The following is a 15,035-nucleotide window of genomic DNA, read 5'->3' as shown; positions in this document are numbered from 1 at the left end:
ATTGCCAGGTTTTCAGAGAAGCTGGACAAAAATAACCTGTGTTAATCTATTAGCAGCAAAGTGAGACGCCCTGAACATGCATCAGCATCACCAAGCCCCCCCCAAGCCTTCATCTGTAACCCAGACATCATTTAAATGAACACAGGCGCCCTCTACAGGTCAGTTTATAACACTTAAAAAAGGCTGAGTAATTGCACCAACATATTTACTATGATCACTGATAAATAAACATTAAAACGAAGAAAAATAAATCAATTTTATTATATCTGCTCAAAGACAAAATAAACATTTCTAATAACATATCAGACATGATGTAGCATCCTTTATGTACGTTACATACATTGATTGGTACCTAAATACCTGTAGAAAGATGCCAAAGTGTTTATAAATAGCAAACGATCTTCAGTTCAAAGTAACTGTCTACATTGAAGAACCAGTGTAAGGAGGTATTGTGCGCTGTCCCGCATGTAAAGTTAATCCTTCTCATCCTCGTGCGGTGATGGATAAATAGACTGAAGCTTCCAAGAAAGTTGTTCAGCTTCAGATTGATCACTTTTCACCTGTAAATCAAAGTCAATTAATCAAAGGGTTTACATAGCATCTTATCAACTGTTAAAACAGAAGTTGACTTTTTACATATGCATGTTTTCTCATGCAGAGGTTGCAGCATGGTGGCAAGTGTTTACCAGTTTTAAAATAAAATGTTGGAAAGCAATGAAATAAAAAATTCACAGGGTGCATTTGAAAAAGAGCTACATGCTCAAAATCAATGCAGGGATAAATAATTTACATTTTGCTAAGTGATCAAATTTCTAGTTATATATATATTTTTTAAATATTTTATACATTTCTAGGTAGGTGTTTGTAAAATGTGTTTACAGGCTTGTATCCTATCGTTTTGTATGCAAGTAATGGAAGATACAATCTACAGTCCTTATTCTGTGCTACTATGTTCCTCTGACAGCTGTATGGGGCTTCGACAGCCAGTGTTGGACACATCAAATGATAACTTTGAAAGTCAGTCACACTTTTTTCCCCTGGGTTGTTTACATTCTGAGCTTCAGAGAACATTAAAACAAAGAGTGAATTTTGTATTTAACAGAAAGATCTTGAACCAGTGGATTTGTATAACATAAACTGCTGCAGCATCATATCTGCTGCAATTAACATCAGGAGGGGATGTCCTAATGGCCGGTGTGAATAGGAGGAATGATTACAGTATGAAAACCTGTTTGTGTTCAAGTCGGCACATGATCTTTTAATATTAAGAACTTTAATAAACTGAACTTGTTGCGATACATTTTGTGAGCGACTAGCTTCAGAGCCAGCTTTCATTTCCTCCTGCAACATAATCCTCTTCCACTGTCAGAAACTGTGCAACACAAGCAAAACAGTCAGAGGTAGCCCCCTCCATCTCTTCCCCCCCCGGAGTCGTAACATGTAACCCCAGAGGGCCACGTGCGCTCGCTGCTTCTATTTCAGGGCCTGCTGAGATTCACAAATATTATCCCTGCCAGTGTCAGCAGCATCGCTACACTTATCTCCAACATCTTCCCATGCCTCCACCTGGCCAGATGCTGCCTCCGCTGCTCCTGCATGCGCTCCTTCCTGGCTCTCATTTCCTTCTCTCTCTGCAGCTGCTCGCCGTAGTGAGCCTGATAAAAGGCGTCGAAATCATACATGGGCTTCCCTCTGGCCTGTGAGAACCTTCTGGCTGTGTCTTGATGCCTCTGCTGCGAGGAGGCAGTGGATCTGCTCGCGGCCTCTTTGACCGACGGTCTCCCTGCACTGTGGACGTCTGCCTGGTTCAGGAAGCCCCGGTCATACTTCATCCTCAGGCTGATGTTACCCAGCACGGTGTAAGCCTCACTGATCTCAGAGAAGCGCTGGGTGGCCTCCTTGTCCCCCTGGTTCTTGTCGGGGTGGTTAATAAAGGACTGCTTGTAGTAGGCCGTCTTGATCTGGGACTGCGTGGCCCCAGGGGTCACTTTGAGGATATCGTAATAGGCCGTCCTGCTTCTGTGCAGAGGAGCATCCTTGGAGCTTCTGTCACTCCTCCAGCTGTAGCTCCTAGTTGCTGTGCATGGGTTAGGTTTTAGTTTCAGTCGTCTCAGTCTCTGTGCACAGCCTGGCCACTCTGATTCCTGCTCTGCCAGGATGAAGATGACAGTGCAGAGAGCTCGGAGCTGCTGATGAGACCTGAAGGTGTCAGGGCAGGTGGAGACAGCTCCTCTGGACCAGGGTGTCATCCTACAGGGCAGCAGCTTCTCCTGCAGGAGCGGAAGTGGTCCTGCAGGGTGGTACAGGCTTGGTTTCTGAGCCTGGACCCTCAGTCTTGTATGAACAAACCCAAAAAATCGTGATGAATCCAGCTCCAGAGACAGTGGACAGAGCAAACGTCTGTTATCATGTTGCTGTTGAGTTCTTCTCCCTCTGTGAACTCTCTCTGATCTGTGTTGTGTAGCTTTGCTCTCTGACACCGGCTGATCCTCACGTGGATCCCGGTCTGACTCCGCCTTCACCCGGCTCTCACTGACGGTGCCGTTCACCAGCAGAGATCCGGGGCCTCCGCCGGTGATCAAGGATCGACTGCGGCTGGTCCTCAGGGCGGACAGTCGGTAAACTCCGCCGCCCAGCCTCAGCCCGACCTCTGCCATTTTAACCGAGAACGGATCATAGAGGACCAAACCGGAAAAACAGCCGCAGCATCCGGCGACGTCATTCGAGGAGCCACCAGTAAGCGTCAATGTTTACAGGAAGTACTTTCAGTCGACCAATCATTTCAACATGAGAAGGGTTACGTGTAGTTTTCGTGTATAATGAAAAAAATGTTTCCCACTAAATGTTATTACTGAGTCTCTAAAAGCTTTTTTTAGTTAACTAATGTGCCACTTGTATTTGTCCAAATAAAAAAAAATGTTTTAAATAGGTTTCTGTGTGCTCAGCTTGGGTTATTGGACAATTCTCTCAATCATTTGAAGTGCTTAGCTACTATGGAAAAAGACAACATAATCAAACAATTATGATACAAATATTAATAAAGTGACATTCTCAAAAAGCCAATTCATTTGCCTGAATAATAATAATAATAATCCTTACAATTTCAATAGGGTCAGTGCCTGTCAGTGCTCGGGCCCTAATTAGATTACAGTATGCTGCCTCACAAAGGCCATGAAGCACAAGATCACTTTTCAATCTCATTGTCATCTGGAATTGGTCTTAAGTTTATATTAAAATATTTACTGATTTATTTAGTTGAAAACACTTTGAGTTTTGGAAAAAATCTACATTTCTTATTATTATTATTCTTATTAGCAGTAATAGCAGTAGTAGTATACGTATTTTGATGGTAGTAGTAGTTGAAATAGTAGCAAGTAGATTATGTAGTTCACAGGATGGAGCAGTAGGTGGCGATATAGGCACATATTTACGCAGTATAGCGTTTATTGAAACGTCGAAGTAGAGTCTTCACGTGTGGACTGAGTCTCTGCCTCCATAACATTCGGCAGGTTAATAACCTGAAATTACTAAACCAGCTCTTTACAATCAGGTATCGACACACAAACACACACAAGGAGAAACATGTCGTCCAGCTGTCGACGGCCTGAACACTCCGCTCCCCCAGATGTGGTGAGTCTCGAGCTGTATTGTAGCTGCTAGGCTAACGTTTAGCTTCAGCTGCAGTATTTGGGGATGTTTAAAGACCTTTAACTGTTGTGTTAGGTTAGCAGCAGTGTTACTGAGCAGTTTGTCCAGGTCCTAATAATGTGCTCACATCTCCACAGTACTACAATGAAGCCGAGGCAAAGAAGTACTCTCAGAAGTGAGTCTGCATGTTAGAGAGAGAGAGAGAGAGAGAGAGAGTGTGTGCGTGTGTGTGTGTGTTACTGTCGTATTGGTTACCAGTGTAAATAGAAGATGAGTTTTGGTTTCGCAACTAGTGGTTTGGTTAGTGTTAGAGTAAATCCCTGACATACATTTATAAAGTGTCTGTGTTAGAGAGAGAGACAAAGGAAGAGAGAGCAGATAATGTGTGTGGGTGTGTCAGATCTTAAGTAAAAGTAGCAGTATCTCTTTGTAGAAAATACTCTTGACAAGTCAAAGCATAAACACAAGTTAAAATACTATTTTTATTTTTATTATGTTTAATGTCCCATTTCAGAAGAATAGAAGGAATTTTCTTGGAATGTAACTATTACTAGTTTAAAGGCAATGAAGCTAGACTTATCTTATCATCCCAATAATCAGAAGTTGCAAAGTAACTAATGTTTGAATCATACAAGTTCTATATTTGTCCTAAGTTGTAGTGTAATAGAAGTATACATGTAAAGAATCCTTAAACTTGTACTTTGCTACTATTGTGTGTGACTGTTTACTGTCTTTGTCACGTGTAAATGTTTAATTCTGTCATGTAAGAATGTCTCTACATTTCAAGAAGTCCTGTAAACGATGTAGTTGCTTCACAGCTCTCGAATGATTGAGATCCAGACCCAGATGTCAGAGAGAGCGGTGGAGCTGTTGAGCCTGCCAGAGGGAGAGCCGTGCTTCCTGCTCGATGTGGGGTGAGTGATGCTGACTGTGTTTACATGGACTGCACTGTTAATCTGAATTAGACAAATTCACATTCTAATTCAGTGTAACGCCTCTTTATTCTAAGTTTTAACATAATACCTCACAATATTCAGAATAACAGTAATCTTGTATTTGTGCTGTAAAAGACTCTGGTCTGTTTGTCCTGTCTCTCAGGTGTGGCTCTGGTCTCAGTGGAGACTACCTCTCAGAGGAGGGACACCTCTGGGTTGGAGTCGACATCAGCACAGCAATGCTGGGTTAGTTTTCGAATTACAGAAATCTGTCTGCAGATTTTCTCAAAGACATCCCATCCGATTGATTTGCTGTTCATATTATAAACGTCTTACATTGAAAAACACTTAAGAATCCCTGTTTATATACTTTTTTTTTTTTTTTTTTTACAAAAGGTGAGACTTTGTGTTTAGGTTTGATGGCTCGGCAGATTAAACATTATATCAGAGGCTTATCACTCCGAGTGACCTTTTAACTCGAGCACAAAATCTTTTATAGTTTATATGTTCTTTGAGAAATTATGAATTTAAATAAAAACACCTTCCTTTGACAGATGTTGCACTGGACAGAGAAGTTGAAGGAGATCTTTTAGTGGGGGACATGGGCCAGGGGATGCCTTTCCGACCTGGCACTTTTGACGGTTGTATCAGGTGAAAATCAAAGCATACTTAATTTTCGAAAAACAAAACAAAACATGAAGTAAATATCTGACTCAGTTTTTTCTTGATGATTTTCTCCCTGTCAGTATTTCAGCGCTGCAGTGGCTCTGTAATGCCGACAAGAAGTCACACAGTCCTCCAAAGAGACTCTATACCTTCTTCAGTACTCTCTACTCTTCTCTGGTAAGCATCTATCACTCAAGTTGACTGCTTAGACAAACATTTAAACACCCATTACCCATATTTTACAGCGAAGACCTTTGCTTACTTCTCCATGCTATTTGTCTTTCAGTCAAGAGGCTCACGTGCAGTTTTTCAGCTTTATCCCGAGAACTCAGAGCAGGTGAAAATACACTGTGGGCGGTGGATGTAAAATCTAACATTTTATACTGATTCACATGCTCACATTCTGTTCTCCTTCCCCCTTTCAAGCTGGAGCTGATCACGACGCAGGCCATGAGGGCAGGTTTCAGTGGAGGAATGGTGGTGGACTATCCCAACAGCAGCAAAGCTAAAAAGTCAGTATCTATGAGAAGCAGGGGCTTTCTTTTTTTTTTACACGTTTAGCTGCTCCCCTCTGCATTGATCCCTTGTTAATAGCCTGTGAAATTAGTACCAGTTTAGCGACAACACAACACTAATTAGAACAGAACAACATCCATATTGACTCGACTGCTTCTCATTAGCCTGGTAATGAATTATTACATTAAAAATGGTTTGCCTGAATTAACTTCTTTTTCTCTCTCTCTCTCACACACGCACGCATACATTTTGTTTCCAGGTTCTTCTTGTGTCTTTTTGCTGGAGTATCAGGAGCCCTTCCCAAAGTAAGAAACAAAGGACTTATTTTGGGAACATTATGATTTGTTTTAGCCACATTTTAATAACTCTGCTTTTTGTCTATCGTTCTCAGGGATTGGGAATAGAAGCCTCAGACAAAGCTGGCTCAAACCAGGTCCAGTACTCAGGACAAAGGTAATGATGGTCACACAGCAGGCAAGACGGTGGCTTTGTTTATATGTAGGAAATACCATGATAACCAGAAGTAGTCAGATTACTGTGATTTAAAAAACTGCTCACATATTTGGAAATTATAAAGTTATTTGTTGGTTGATGTGTTTCATTCAGAAATGTACAATTAGATGAGCTAGTCCGAGGCCAACTATGAAAGAACTAGTATTTTTGCAGATTGCAGCTATGTGTTTGAACAAACGCCTTGTATTTACATCAACTTCAGTCTGTGAGCATTTTTGAATATTTGATCTTAGAAAAAAAAAATCTTGAATTATTGACTGTTTACCTGCCAAAATAGATCTAAAGATGTATTATAATAACGGCTTGATAAATTGAATAATATTTTGATTGACTGTGTATTATTCAATCTTAGATCTAATACAAAATTATTATTTTTGATATATTTTCTTATTAAATGTTCTCAAATGTAACGATTTTCTTTTATTTCTTCTTGCATGATAGTATACTGAACACAGAATATTTTGTAATTGAAATGTACAGTGATTTGGAATTTGTGAAACATTGCCAACACATTAACATTTTAGCGAGCTCAGGCTAATGCTACAGTACCAGAAGCTTCTTCACTGCTCTAAATGCAGTACTTGCTACTGTCAGTACAGAACACCTGCTGTTCTGGAGCAGTGAAGAAGATGTGATTTCCGGAAACTTTTTTTCTCTAAAGATATACAAAAGGATCTATACAAAGATTTGCATAATTGCAGATGCCTGACCCAATGTTTTCAGGTGTATCCGGGACATCTCTACTGCTCTTATTGTTATCAGAACATCTCTATTGAAACTATTCCAGTTTATTTTGAGAGTGAGCAGGTCTTGGTGAGGATAAGTGTGGGTTCAGTTATACCTGTGCTGATGAAGCCAAAAGACCAAGAGAAATCTAAAAAGGGCCGTTGTCCTGCCTGATTTAAAACCCTGTCAGGCAGGTTTTCCTCCCTTTCACATAGTGATGTTCAAGTTTCTCCTTTTTGGAAGAGATTTCTCAAGAAGAACATTGTGTATTTTAAATTACCTTATCAGCTCCACTTTGTCTTTGTGAAGGTGCCGGTTCAAAAACATGAAGGGCAAATCAGGGAAGAAGGGGCGAGATTGGATCTTGGAGAAAAAGGAGAGGAGGAGGAGGCAGGGAAGGTACGTCAGCATGACTGTGTTTCAATCTCTAATGGGACAAATTAATTTGATTTATTAATTATGCTGTGCTCAATATTCATGTTCTAAATAATGCAATTTAAGTTTAGTTTTAATTGAATCACCTCTGATTAGTTGTGTTTTGTGATGCTTGCTGACGCCGCCCCTCTCTGCTGTGTATTTGTCTCCTGCAGGGAAGTTCGAGCCGACACTAAATACACTGGACGTCAGAGAAGACCTAATTTCTAGCTCTGACTCATGCAGCTGGGCCCTCATTAGCTCCTGTCTGTGCCTCCCTACACACATTCACCTCTGGAGCCACAGAGTGTTTGGACTTGAATAATTTTCTCAACTCTTTAATTCAAGTGGACTGGAGAGAGGGAAATGCTATTATGGCCAATTATTTTTATATTTGGTCGAGTGTCTGGGAAATTGTTTCTCACACACGTTGGTAAGATTGCTCTCTCCACATTCATGCTGGATGGAGAATATTAAGTACATGAACAGACGTGTGCTGCCGGCTGATGACGCAAGAACAACACAGTCACAGAATTAAAACAATGTTCATAGATTATGAAATGTCATCCTCCATTTCTGGTCAGCTGTTGATTGTTCTATCTATAATATTTTATCAAATAAACTGAACGATTGAAGATTTTTATTGAATTTGATGCATTGTTTTTTTACTGGAATATAAAATAATTTGAGCAACATGGTTTCTCACAATCCTATGATTAAATAAAAACACCCTGCATGTAAAATGACAAATATAGTACATGTACAACTAGAAGAGCACTAAGGCTGATTGGCCACTTCACCACCAAATTGCCTGTATTGTGATCAGGTCCCTCATGCGGTACATCTCATCCAACATTTTCAGAAATTTATGAAAATGTCGAAAAATGCTCTTGGTCCCCCTTTAAAAGGCAGATCTGCCCTTGTAACTGGATCTGCTTGAAACCTTATTGAGTCAACCCCTCAAAATTTCATTCAAACCATTTTGGTAGCTTTTGAGTAAACAGACAGAAACAAATGATAATGAAATCACAGTTCCAATAGGGTGCTCGCTCTATCAGTGCCTCGAGCCCTAATAACCTCCTGGCAGGTAATAATAGATATGTGCTCATTATCTCTAGAACATTGCAGCTAATAAGATGAGAAAACTTTCAGACTATTACCATCATACAATGTAAGAAAATGTACCAATGAATACTGGTGTATTTGCAATTTAAAGATAGAATTTAATATTATTCAACTACAATTATTATACAAAGAAAAGGGGATTTTTTTGTCTGGTCAATTATGCCAGAAAAATGGTGGTTGTTTTTAATTTTATATAAAGAAAATATATTATACCAATATTGGTTTTGCCTTATTTTTTGCACATTTTGGATAATTTGGCTATTTTTGCTCTTTCCTCACGGTCCGCACAGTGTGTCCGACAGGGGGCGCTGTTTGCTTGGACACCACAAAGCACCTGGGCGTTATATCAGCGTGAACGCGCTCAATCAACGAGCACATCCCCCTCAGTGTGTCCGCTCCTTCAGCGGCTGTCTCCGGGTAACTTCTCTGTCAAAGACCCTCCACCCGCCGGAACAAGACACCAAACTTCCACAAACACTTTCTTCCTTCTTTAATTTGATTTACAAGCGTCCATTAGTGCATTAGTGGAGGAGGAGGAAGTTGCGGGTGTGTGATGGGTTAACGGCGGAAGGCCTCACCTGTCGTGCGCGTCACCCGCGGTCCCGCCGCCATCCCTGAGGAGCAGCCGCCGCCACTAGACGCGCCTCCCCGGCTCGGTCACATCATCCCGCCCCGCCGCTCCATCACCACCACCACCTCTCTCACCCAGAGGAAGACCGGAGGAACGGGAGCGGAACGCGGGGAAACCATGAAGGACCGCATGCTAGAACTTCGACACGTAAGTAGAAAACACGCAGCTGCTCCATGGAATCATGTTCTTCCGTTGGTCTGGTTCAGGAAGCAACAGTTGTGACTCTCCGGGGTTTTTATCACCGGCAGCCGCTGCTGAGATTCACCGTGTGTGTGGAGCGCGAGCGAAACAACACAGAGATTCCACAGGTTTAATCCAAGTTAAAGTCATTTTCTGCTCCTGAATAACCAACGACATGATTAATGTGCTCACAGGTGGGCTCAGCTTTCCTCTATCGCACTTTTACTTTAATGACATTTTAGTTGAATGAAAGTATCATTCAGTTTTATTTTAATAACATTAACACGTTTTCTGTCATTTTTCTGAATTTAAAAAACACCCAGATATGTGTGTGTGTGTGTGTGTGTGTGTGTCTCTGTCTCTGTCTCGTTGGATCAATCTGGGCTGAACTATTGGTGTGTGTGATTGGAAATTGGTCCCAGCTCGCCCATATAACCTTTTAACATGTTTTTATATATACAAAATGTAAACATTACCCAGTCCAAGCACAATGGTTTGTCCCTTTCCAACATCTGTGGTGTGCACGTGCAGAGAGAAGAGGGGGTTCATTCTGACACAGATTAATCACGTTGTCCAATCCTACATTTTGTAAATGAAAATAAAGACTTAATTGGATTTTAAATGTAAACCTTGTGACAATTGGAATAATCATGAATATGCAGTATAACATTCTTAGATTATGGGAGAAATGAGGAGGATGCATGATTGATAAGATTAATAGAAGAGAAGATTGAATAATATCCTTTTAAAGGATAAGCTTGTGTTGTTTGTGTGTGTGTGTGTGTGTTTTTGTGTGTGTGTGTGGTGTTAAAGTGGCCATTGTCAGAACTGGGTAATTGGCAGTTAAGCTGAGGACATAGATGGGGAAACAATTTACGACTCCTCAGTTTTCAGGGCAGATCCTGCTATGAATTGGCCTCATGGGGAAACAACCCAGCCCTGCCAATTGTGTGCGTGTGTGTTTGTTCAGGAGGAGAGGCCTGTCTCCAGGCTGCCATGCTACAGAGAAATAGCCTGAATCTTCTTCATCAGCTTCAGTGTGAAACAGTCAGACCAATATTCAGCCCAAGTGGCTGGAGCAGACAGAAATTATACATGAGCTGCAGATTCTATTTTCTTTTACGATTCTTGATCTTATCTTTCCTGTCTGAGAAAAGGCAGATTAGTGTTGAGCTGCACCATTTTCAGACAATCGGGACCAAATAAAATTGAAATAAATTGAAAGTCACAGACGTGTGATCTCTCATCAGCACCGGATTAATGTTGTTTCCCTTCTAAAGTTAAAACGGCTCATCGACATTTTTCTGTGGACCTGAGCAGTACAGTGTAGGATGCACATTCGATTGTGTTGCAGCTCTGGACTAGAGCTGCAAGTAATTATCATTTTTAATACTGATTCATCCGTCAAATATCGCAACTGTATAGTGTCCTGATATATTTAATTTCCTAAGTTTCCAAAGTTCTTGTCTGAAAACTTCTTCTGAGACGTCATCTAGAGCTCTACAGCTGATGGCATGAACCCACATCTATCTGCTTCCACATTCCCTCACTGGGCTGCTATTATTCTTTCATGCAGATTTTTAAGCTGGAAAAGCTGACGGCTGTTATGGAAATATTGTCATTAGACATTCAGAATAAAAAAAATTGTCAGGTTTGTGCAGTTGCTGAGTTGATGCTTCATTAGCTTGTATTTTCTTAGTTTTGAGAACATATGAGGTTTGTCCCTCTCCAGGAGGTGTGTCCTTATCGTGATGGGGAGTTGGGTATGTTGCCAGGGAAACAGCTCTTGGTAGGGTCTCCCATGAGGAGGAAAGTGGTCCTTTGTGAGTGGCCAAACTAAAAAGCAGTTCAAAGATGCAAGTGGCAGAGGTAAGGAGACTGTGCAGGTTAGCGGGCTGGGGGCTCACTTTGCATTCATGTGGCCCTACGTGTGTCTCAGCCTGAGGAATATGTTGACATCCCTCAGGAGGCACTAGAGGTAGTGGCAGTGGAAACAGACGACTGAGCTCTCTCTCTCGCCTCCACACCTGCAGTACATTAGTGAATGGAAAGAAACAGGATGATGGACTTTGTTGTGCTGCTTCGTAAAGACTTATGTCTTATTTCAAAGTAACGCTATCCTTGCAGGATGTATTCAATGTCTCCTAGCTCACTGTTAATGGTCACATTTAGGTTGCAAATCAGCGAAGAGCTGGAAACATAATAGGAGATATCACTTAAGCCATTTTAGACATGAACTCCAGAAAATGTTCAGACAATTGGGTCTGGATTTTCTTTAGTGTTTGCCTATCACATTAAGATAATGCAGCAGTTGTTCTCAACGTGATGTATAATTCCCACTGCACAAATCACATTTTTTTGTTTATAGCACATCTACACGGCCGTTTACCCTTATCACCAAAAGTTCCCAAATCTCGTATTCTTTCAAAGTTGATATCAACTGTGGCGTCTTCTACTTGTATGGCACCTCTTTTTCATCCTGAGAGACTTGTATTATTTTTGTTTTCCAGTATCATCAACACTTCAACAACTGTCATTTACAGTCTCAGATACAGCCCCGCTGGGTATATCAGGACTAGGGTGCATGTCAGAAAGCAGCTCTAAAAATGGACTCCAATAAGCTGCCTCCAGATTTGTTATAACAGGCAGATAATTTGGTTTGGGGTCAGACTTTTCATATTTATTGTATATGAAGGCAGGTCAAATAAAATAAGCCTTCATTTTCATATGTTCAAACCAAACACAGATGCAGCTAAAGTGAAGAGAACTGAGCAGATTTCACTGCCGCTGTGTCTTTTCATGTGTTTTTGGTAGAGTCTCACTGCAGGTTTACTCACCCATGTGCTCATGTGCCGTTTTGGCAGGAAATTGAGTTTTGCTCATATTTGTGCGAGGGCGCAGGTTCGCCCATATGCACATAAGCCCACTTTATGAGCTCACACCTGCCCCTGACTCTGTTCTCCCAACAGCTCATTAGCCTGCTGCCTGAAGCTGCCAGTCTCAATAACTAAAGCGGGCGTACGGCCTCTCGCCTCCCCTCCCCTCGTCCCATCACTCCCAGTCGGCCCAGATGTGATTTAGTGACAGATGGCGGCAGACATGATGCTTTTGTCAGCCGTCTTGAGCTCTGAAACCTGAGGGGGAAACACGCTGCCGTAACAGGTCGGCTCTCTTTTATATCTCCTCGATGGTTCATCAGCTGTTTTTATTTAACTTTAATCTCTCCGTTTTCTGTAGTGGTGAGTTCCTCCATATTGCTCTTTGCTCTTTTCCTGTCAGTGATTTATCAGATGGGTTCCTGTCCTCCCCTACACTTTTCCTGCTGCTCTCTTCCTCCGGTTTTCTCTGCGCAGCTTTGTTGGTCAGTCTCAGTATTGGTTCAGTGTGTGTGCGTGCGCACTAACCTGTGTCACTATCAACTTGGCATTAGAGTGACACATTAACTAATAGGAGGGATGTGGCACACTCAGAGGCCGTGTTTGCGTCCTTGGCTCTTTTGCTTCTCTTTTCATCTTTTCATTATCGCTCCTCTTTCACATCCATCTCCCCTTTATTGTGCATTTCTTTACCTCTTATTCTTCTGTCATTAACCTGATCTTGGCTATTGACATTTCCTCAGTGATACAAACAGCAGCGAGGAAAAAGAGCCACTTTGCCTGCTATTGAACAGAACACCGATCCTACAGGGTCAGAGGTTTTATTTGTCCTTGTTCAAAGGCCTCTGTAAGCTCAGGGATCTGTTGTGGGGGGGAAATGGCTACTCACTGATTCTGACCCACAGATGAGCCTTATCATATCTATTTGTAGGGATAAAGTAGCAGTAAAATGTATTGTCATTGTCCTGTATCGTCGCCATGAGAAAGGTGCCCTCTTATATACAGATAAAGACATTATGCATCAACACATAGAGGCTGCATAATTACATAAATTAACCATGAAATGAGTATGACCGATCTGGCTTTTCACCAGGGACTCGTCTGTCTCTGCAAATGAGATGATGGTTGTAATGATATCCAATATCTGTTGGCTGCTAGTGGTTATTTCTTAAATGTGTGAATTGAACACAACATCCTCATCCATAACAATCAAAGCATGCAACTAGGATGACACTCATAAGAGCTCATACCTCCGCCAGGGCCCAACATTCCCTTTTAAAATTGAAATCAAGCCGCGCCAAATTGCACTCATTTAGAGAAGTCAGTCCCCTATGCCAAATCTTGCAATGTTCTTGCAAAAAAAAATTCCTCATGCTACGTTCACACGAAATGTAAAAAGTGAAATTTTGCAGCGTTATAAGCAGGAATTTGGCAACAGGTTTATTTGTGCTTACTTGCAGTACTAATGTGATCAATGCCAGTACAGGAGTACTTGAGTTCTAATGTTTCATCTCCACCTCCATCATGGTAATGTGTCCATAAATACTGCGAATACTTTCTTACACACAATCAACATACAATCCAACCCACAAACAAACGGACAGGTGCCATAACACAACCTCTTTGGCAGAAGTAATAAGCTCTTATATTCATTGTTGTATTTCAGATTGGTTATTGTTATGCTGGTACAATCTTGTTTACTTCTCATAAACACCAGCAGCTCCCAAAGCTAGTGGAGATCCTAAAAATAAATAAAGACGGTTCTGTAATCAAACCTCCCCCATCTGTTGTGGGAGAATTAGCTTCAGGTCATTTTTGTTGCCGATGCTAAAATTGAATTTGTAATGTTCCGACCTCTCCTCTCACATCATCTCTTAATTGATGGCCGCAGAGTGGATCTGTAGCAGCAAAGGTACTGCCTTCTATCACAGATTCTTGTCGGAGATTAGGACCTTTAAACATAATTTGCGACCAACTGAACTGTCATTGACCTCATTAGGGCCTAAGCAGCTCTGTTAGTCTTTCTTTGGTGGTATTCCTTTAGAGTAATAATATGAGTCTTTCCTTCTTGAGGTTAAACAAGCATTTATGACTTAACAAGCCGTCCAAACTAAACAACTAAAGACATGATTTGCAACAAGTTGTCCCCAGACTGACGTGTATTTGACATTTTCTGACCTGTCCTTTAGCCATTTGCTGACATGACTGATGATGTTGTTCTTGTTGGGAAGACTGTCTCCTTTTAACAGTTTCTCTGAAAAGATTTTGCCATGGCAACCACTGCAAAAGAAGAAACATTGAGTTGATTTGTCAATTGACGAACATGATCTTGTAGAAACTTTGGTCATTGCTCAAGGTATTTTTCAAGCAAAAACATTCAGAGTTAAATTTTCTGCTTTTCTTTGTCATATGCGATAGAAAATGGAAAACCTTAACGTTCTGATGGTCAAACCAAATAATATGACGAGCTTTAGGAATATGTACTTACAACTTTTGTTATTTTCTGACATTTTAAATAGAGATATTCGGACATTTTCTCCTTCCTGATACAGATTCTAATACCTGGTTTTAATACAAATATTAATATAACCATGATTTTAACAGCTATATGCTACAAACCCTGCATAGAAGTGATGATTGCTGTCATTGTTGTGTGGCCTATTGCTGGTCTTGCAATTGGCATCTAGTGCCAAAGTGTTAAATATCGACATTATGACAGTTTAGATCGATTGGCTATACTACCTGAAATCACTGCTTCCTCACTGCTCTAAAGGCAATGTTTGCCAATGGAAGTATGGTGCATCT

At 41.1% G+C, this 15,035-nt stretch overlaps 3 protein-coding genes across 7 annotated transcripts in view; 2 read left to right on the top strand and 1 right to left on the bottom strand.

Annotated features, from left to right (window-relative positions):
• Positions 1–242: 242 nt before the first annotated feature.
• Positions 243–2,675, bottom strand: LOC128440078 (uncharacterized). The gene has a single exon (XM_053422655.1). It carries the CDS (start codon positions 2,655–2,657, stop codon positions 1,479–1,481), a length of 1,179 nt encoding a protein of 392 aa, XP_053278630.1. The 5' UTR covers positions 2,658–2,675; the 3' UTR covers positions 243–1,478.
• A 751-nt stretch (positions 2,676–3,426) lies between these two features.
• bud23 (BUD23 rRNA methyltransferase and ribosome maturation factor) lies at positions 3,427–8,066 on the top strand. Of its 2 annotated transcripts, none has more exons than XM_053422652.1 (12): positions 3,427–3,630; positions 3,786–3,823; positions 4,467–4,562; positions 4,747–4,829; positions 5,138–5,234; positions 5,330–5,426; positions 5,536–5,586; positions 5,676–5,761; positions 6,025–6,070; positions 6,157–6,218; positions 7,314–7,403; positions 7,595–8,066. In XM_053422652.1, the coding sequence occupies exons 1-12, from the start codon at positions 3,583–3,585 to the stop codon at positions 7,647–7,649; spliced, it is 849 nt and encodes a 282-aa protein (XP_053278627.1). In that variant the 5' UTR covers positions 3,427–3,582; the 3' UTR covers positions 7,650–8,066. The 2 variants fall into 2 exon arrangements, with proteins under 2 accessions (XP_053278627.1, XP_053278628.1); XM_053422653.1 differs by having other exon boundaries at positions 3,534–3,630; positions 4,456–4,562.
• A 1,105-nt stretch (positions 8,067–9,171) lies between these two features.
• stx1a (syntaxin 1A (brain)) overlaps positions 9,172–15,035 on the top strand; it is a 53,373-nt gene continuing 47,509 nt past the window's right edge. For all 4 annotated transcript variants that reach the window (XM_053421942.1, XM_053421943.1, XM_053421944.1 and 1 more), the window contains exon 1: positions 9,172–9,321. In XM_053421942.1, the coding sequence (XP_053277917.1) occupies positions 9,292–9,321 (30 nt within the window). In that variant the 5' untranslated portion in view covers positions 9,172–9,291. The remainder of the gene's footprint in view (positions 9,322–15,035) is intronic.

This window comes from Pleuronectes platessa, chromosome 5 (assembly GCF_947347685.1).
Source record: "Pleuronectes platessa chromosome 5, fPlePla1.1, whole genome shotgun sequence".
Classification (NCBI taxonomy): Eukaryota; Metazoa; Chordata; class Actinopteri; order Pleuronectiformes; family Pleuronectidae; genus Pleuronectes; species Pleuronectes platessa.
The sequence above is the reverse complement of the archived record's forward strand: the minus strand, read 5'-3'. Positions and strand labels throughout refer to the sequence as shown.

Bases quoted from the DNA above. Each gene is read 5' to 3' on its own strand.
- LOC128440078 (XM_053422655.1), bottom strand. From the start codon at position 2,657: ATGGCAGAGGTCGGGCTGAGGCTGGGCGGCGGAGTTTACCGACTGTCC.
- bud23 (XM_053422652.1), top strand. From the start codon at position 3,583: ATGTCGTCCAGCTGTCGACGGCCTGAACACTCCGCTCCCCCAGATGTG. The intron at 3,824-4,466 runs GTGAGTCTGCAT...GTTGCTTCACAG, and splicing joins GCAAAGAAGTACTCTCAGAA to CTCTCGAATGATTGAGATCC. The intron at 5,762-6,024 runs GTCAGTATCTAT...TTTTGTTTCCAG, and splicing joins AACAGCAGCAAAGCTAAAAA to GTTCTTCTTGTGTCTTTTTG.